The following is a 6,000-nucleotide window of genomic DNA, read 5'->3' on the forward strand; positions in this document are numbered from 1 at the left end:
CTTTATCAATAAAATCCCACGACCATGTTCTATTCCTATTATGCCTATCCTTTAAGGACCAATGCCAATATCATCTCTTTCATGAAGACTCCTTTGTATCATATCTCAGTAGAAGTGTTTGGACTTGGAATAGCACTTGGTTTGCTCCTCTCCAATGAACTCATTAAGTATCATTTTGGATTGCATTTTTTTTCTATTAGTATCATAAATCCCCTACCAGAATAGAAATTTCCCAAGAGGACTAAATCCTAATCTCTGGGTCTTGCCCAAAGCGTAACATAGTGAATGTTCAGCACATAAACATTTTTTGAAATATATTCAATCTATAATTCTGTGCAATGTTATGGAAAATGGCTTTCTTTGTTCTGGAGAATATTCTAAAATGACCAACATCAGCATGTGTTTGTAGGAGGAGCTACAGACACAAAAGAAATTCTATACATATTGACCAATGTTAACATTATACAAAAGCAATTTTTGTTTGTTTATTTTGTAGCATAAAGTTAATGATCTTTCCTCAAAGATGGTGTGTGTAACCTTCAGAAAAGAAAATTTCTAAGTTAGGATATAGAAATCCAAGTCTAGTCCTGGAAATTCAGATCGTCAGGACTTAGGGTAAATAACAGGACATGTCTACAGATTCTATAGATGTTCGGGAAGGCATCTTTCCAGACCTAGTATTATATTTCTTTTGTTCCTGATTACTATGTGTTGTATTACTTTGTAATGTATCTTGGGAGATATCAACTGGATTAAATTTCCCTACGTCCAGTCCTTCCTCACCATATTTTAGAATCCCTAGAAGTTAACTTGCCCTATTTTCATATCTTTAAAACTATCACAGACAAATCCAACTCTCTATGATAGTGATGATGCAGAGAAAATCTTTGAATTCTAATCTGAAAGCTCAATTATCTTGAGAATCTTTGCACCTTAGTAGGAAACCAAAATCCTAAGGTAATGAATGACAAGGCAACAAAATCATCTAGTAATCATTATGAAATACTTTCATGGAAAGTATATAATAGAAAATATAAATAGAAAAATAAAAGAAAGACATGTAAGGAACCTCCAGATGAAAAAAAAAAAAAAACTTTCTGTGTCAAAAGAAGTTGCTACCTCCTTTGAAAATTATAGTGTCAATGAGTTGCCAGATAACTTAGCAGGTAAGTGACCTGTCTAGCGTTACACAGTCAGCATGTTTCAGAGGCGAGGCTTAACCCCAAAACCTACTGGTTCCCATTACAGCTCTCCATCCACGACCCTCTGCTGCCTCTCTAATATTATTAAGCATGGTCCTATATGAGGTAGATGACTCAGAATAAGTGATGGAGGAGGGAAATCATTACCTTTCCAAGAAAGCCTTGAGCAGTGGTTCTCGATTTTTTTTTTTTTGCTCAACAGAGAATTATTTTTCATCACAAGGAATCAGAACACATTAGAGAAAAGCAAGAGACTAATACATGTATACAAGATTATGAGTTTAAGTTTCACACTATTCATGGAGGATTTGCACATGTGAATAATAGTGTAAGTTCAATTCATGGTCCTCCTCGCTAAACTTGGTGCAAATATCCCAGAGCAAACCATTCATGCAGAGTTACTCAGTATATTCTTGAGGTGGATTTTCTCACTGTACAGCATGATTACAATGTATTCTTTTGATGTTTTGTATTATTCTCTCATCCATCATTAAATGGATGTTAACTTGTTCTCTTTGATCTTATAATTGTAAAGCCTGGCCAGTTATCTCATGAAATTCAATTGTTGAACAGTTATTTACTGGGTCTCTTCTGTGTGCCTAGTTAATACTTTCAGTATACAAGATGCACCCATATACAGAGCCATCATTCAAAAAGTTCAGTTCATTCAAACAAGTCAGTTTTGGACATGTTAAATTTGAGGTGCTAGCAGAACAATCCAAATAAAGATGCCCAGCAGGCATTTGGAAATATGACTAGAACTCTAAAGAGAGAGAACCATTTGTATAGTGGTGAGTATAGTGGTGATTATCACACTTATGAGTAGATGCTAGTCTTCTGATGAAATCAAATAGAGGCAATGCACAAAATACTAAGCTATTTTGATAGCTTACATGAAACCTGTTATCTATAGTGAGTTTTGGAACAAATTTGTCTAGTTCACTATAAATACAGTTACTTTTGTGGCCATATTTTAATAATTTCTCATTTTGTGCTTCAACAGGATTCTAATCTCCAGGTTCTGGGAGAACTGAAGCAAAACAATGAGAGCTTCATTATAACTAAGACATTCTCTGGGTCTTTGAGTGAGGTCAGCCACTTAAAAGGAGATGCTCAGGCTTCCATTGAAAAAATAAGCTCACCAAATGGCAAGTTGTATAAACAACATCGAGTAACCAAGTCCCTTTTCAAGAAGTTTAACCAAATAACTTGGCCTTTGGACGCTCGCCCTTTGAACAAAAGTTTAATCAGAGGTGACAAATGGAAGAAAACTGATGCAGCTCAAGAAAAAAGGAGAGCTTTCCTTCAGGATTTTTGTAAGAAATATGGGAGTGGAAACCGTGCCCAATCCCATCTTTTTCATATGGTATCCAGAATCTACGTGGAAGATAGACACAAAATCCTCTACTGTGAAGTACCAAAGGCTGGCTGTTCTAACTGGAAAAGAATTCTCATGGTGCTGAATGGCATAGCTTCTTCTGCTTATAATATTACTCATAATGCTGTGCACTATGGAAAACATTTGAAGAAGCTAGATAGCTTTGATCTAAAAGGGATATATACTCGATTAAATACTTATACCAAAGCTGTTTTTGTTCGTGATCCCATGGAAAGATTAGTGTCTGCATTTAGGGATAAGTTTGAACACCCAAACAGTTACTACCATCCAGTATTTGGAAAGGCAATTATTAAGAAATATCGACCCAATGCATGTGAAGAAAAAATAAACAATGGATCTGGTGTGAAATTCAAAGAGTTTATCCGCTATTTGTTGGATTCCCATCGTCCAGTAGGAATGGACATTCACTGGGAAAGGGTCAGTAAACTCTGCTATCCTTGTTTGATCAACTATGATTTTGTAGGAAAATTTGAAACTTTGGAAGAAGATGCCAATTACTTCTTGCATTTGATTGGTGCTCCAAGAGAGCTAAAATTTCCAAATTTTAAGGACAGACATTCTTCTGATGAAAGGACCAACGCAGATGTTGTAAGACAGTACTTAAAGGACTTGTCCAATATGGAGAGACAATTGATCTATGATTTTTATTACCTGGACTATTTGATGTTTAATTACACAACACCATTTGTATAGCTGGTGTACAGAAATCCTTTCCTTTGCTAATGAAAATGTGCTCAGATAAGTAATTATATCTTTACCTTACTTCTCTGTATTGAAGAACTGGAACTAAAACAGTTGTCTGATGGAATGGAAATTTTGTCAAATAACATGACACCAATTGGCACAAAATTATAGGAAAATGGCATAAAGGAAATATGTAAACAACTTGAATGGCATGAAAATGTCTGGAAAAGAGCCACTTTTGCATTATGAATTGTAGTGTGGAAGTAATAACATAGCCAGCTGTTGCATTAGCTAAAACAGCACTCTTGTAATTCAAAAGCATCTAAAATAGCATGGGTTTTCGTTGGTTTCTAGGATCCATTGTCTAAAGTGCATGGGTTTATTTTTTACTGTCTGTGGTATATTAATAAAACCACTGGATGGTTTTGTAACTCACTCAAAGCTTTCATATCAATTGCAATGATAAATCAATTTTGAAATGATATTTTGTACCTAAGCATTTTAATTTAGATCAGAATGCATTATATTATATACAATATTAGAATGTAGCAGGAAAACCAGATGAGGCTATGGCTTTGTATATTTAGCAGCCAATAAAAAATGCACAACCTGCTAAGATCAAAGTAACAAAAACAACCTTCCTCTTCAAAAAAAAAAAAAAACTTTGGGGAATTGGTCCTGTTTTCTTTTGAGCTTACTAAGTAGAGACAAAATGAACACCACCACTAAAGGTCTCCATTTTTGAAGCATACTGTTGAGATGTTTAAGCCTCCTTAGATGTAAATGTGCTCCTAATTCTGGTTTAATTGGGCAGGGGGGAAATTGTTTCAGGATGGAATAATCATCAAAAACTAGAATTGCCACTCTAAATGTAGGCCTCCAACAATAACAAAGCCTTGTAAGTCTAGTATTTGAATCAAAGCATCATGTGCCCAGATTTATATGAGGAATGTGTTCCAAGAATAGCTTTCATTTTCAGTGTCTAATTATTCAGCTTGGGAATGACTTTTTTTTTAAACTAATACACCACTTCAAAGATAGGTTATATTCTAGAGAGTAAACATCATGAGTGCCCCTAGAAAAGTTTTTAATAGGCTTATGAATAAACAAATTAACATATTTTCTTTTCAAGTTTAAATATTCTATACTAACAAAGTCAAATGCCATTGTTTGCAGTATATGAAATCAAAGACTTTGAAAAAATAAGACCATGTGGCGCCCGTATGAAAGATTTTAATACATTTTGTAACTTTTTCTTTTCTGCTTCCACATAAGGCACCTAAATGAGAAGACACTTTCTATATGGAAACTAATTTTGTTTGTTGGGTTCTTTTCCCAGGTTAAGGACCCTACACTATTTTTATTCAAACACTGTTCATGTGCCTTCCTGCTCCACCCCAAAACTCATATTTTTATTCAGTCAGACTATCCTGATTTATATATGCCAATCAAGTCAAACTACTACCACCACCTTGGCCACCATCTCCCCTCAGATGCAATGCAAATAGTCCAGGACCTTGAACCCAAGAAAATAGCTTGGAATAGCTGTGTCTCCCAAACTAGCAACCTTTTTTCCAGTCTAGCCTCGATAGCCATCATTAAGGAGAGAAATCATTGTGCACCTTCCTTATCATTCCTAACAAAAATTTCTGAATAAGTGTCACTGATAGATGACCCCAAGATCTCTTGGAGTAGCTTTCAGCCAACCCCTCAAAATCCTCACCCAAGAAAGCAACTTCGATGGAGGAGCAAGCTATCTACACCAAATGTCTCACACACGCAGGTAAGCCAGTCTAGCCAAATCAATAAGCATTCAAGTAGAAGGCAGTATATGACAAGCAAGAAAAATTGCTATCATGCCTCAGAAACTGATATAGATAGCCCAGAGTCTTGAACCCAAAAACTTTGGGAATAGCAATGCTTCCAGCTTAGTGCCATCAAGCAACATCACGGGAAGCAGTACCCTATGAAGAGGCAGCCTGATGACAGTTCCTATGGGTCCTACAGCTACAGCTATTAGAGACCCAGAAAGGAAAGTTCTTGTCACTAAAGTACATAATAATGTCCAATGATTCAACATAAGTAACTGATGTGATTTTTATCAGTGGATATAATATTTTAAAAAGATATATAACTATCTGCTTCACTTGTTCTACTCTGAGGACCATGGGATCTTTCTATCTGATTAGAAGGTATGATATCCCCTAGGTATTCTCTACTCTATTACAATGAGAACTCCTTAAAAGTAGACTTATTTACTTTTCTCCTTGAGGCCCCAGCATTTTGCACATAGTGAGTGCTTAATAAATGTTTTTTTTTCATTCATTCATTAAATTTACAGAGAATTATAATCAGAAGATTGGCACCAAATGATGCTTTTTGGTTTTTTGCTACAGCAACTCATTAAATTATCTCCTAGGGAATAGAAGAATTTCTGTCTATACTAATTTAGAAGGGGTACACAAAGGAATGAAACTACAGATCCATGAATTATGAAATACTGAAGCATTTTTATGTGTGTGCTTGTGTTTGTGTTGCTTTGTGGGAGAGATAGTCATGAGTGTGTGTGTGCGTGTGTGTGTGCCAAGAATGCTAAATCTCTTAAGCAACCCCAAACTAGTATTGAATGGGATTTGTTACAAGGAATTATGATCATTACTCAAATTAGCTCTTAAAGAATTGGGGATCTTTTATCTTTCCTTAATTCAAAATAAC

The 6,000-nt window shown here is 35.4% G+C and overlaps 1 protein-coding gene across 2 annotated transcripts in view; it reads left to right on the forward strand.

The window, feature by feature from the left end:
* CHST9 (carbohydrate sulfotransferase 9) overlaps positions 1-3,733 on the forward strand; it is a 285,604-nt gene extending 281,871 nt beyond the window's left edge. For both annotated transcript variants that reach the window (XM_051970304.1, XM_051970305.1), the window contains one exon: positions 2,206-3,733. In XM_051970304.1, the coding sequence (XP_051826264.1) occupies positions 2,206-3,294 (1,089 nt within the window). In that variant the 3' untranslated portion in view covers positions 3,295-3,733. The remainder of the gene's footprint in view (positions 1-2,205) is intronic.
* Positions 3,734-6,000: the final 2,267 nt, after the last annotated feature.

This window comes from Antechinus flavipes, chromosome 1, assembly GCF_016432865.1.
Source record: "Antechinus flavipes isolate AdamAnt ecotype Samford, QLD, Australia chromosome 1, AdamAnt_v2, whole genome shotgun sequence".
Classification (NCBI taxonomy): domain Eukaryota; kingdom Metazoa; phylum Chordata; class Mammalia; order Dasyuromorphia; family Dasyuridae; genus Antechinus; species Antechinus flavipes.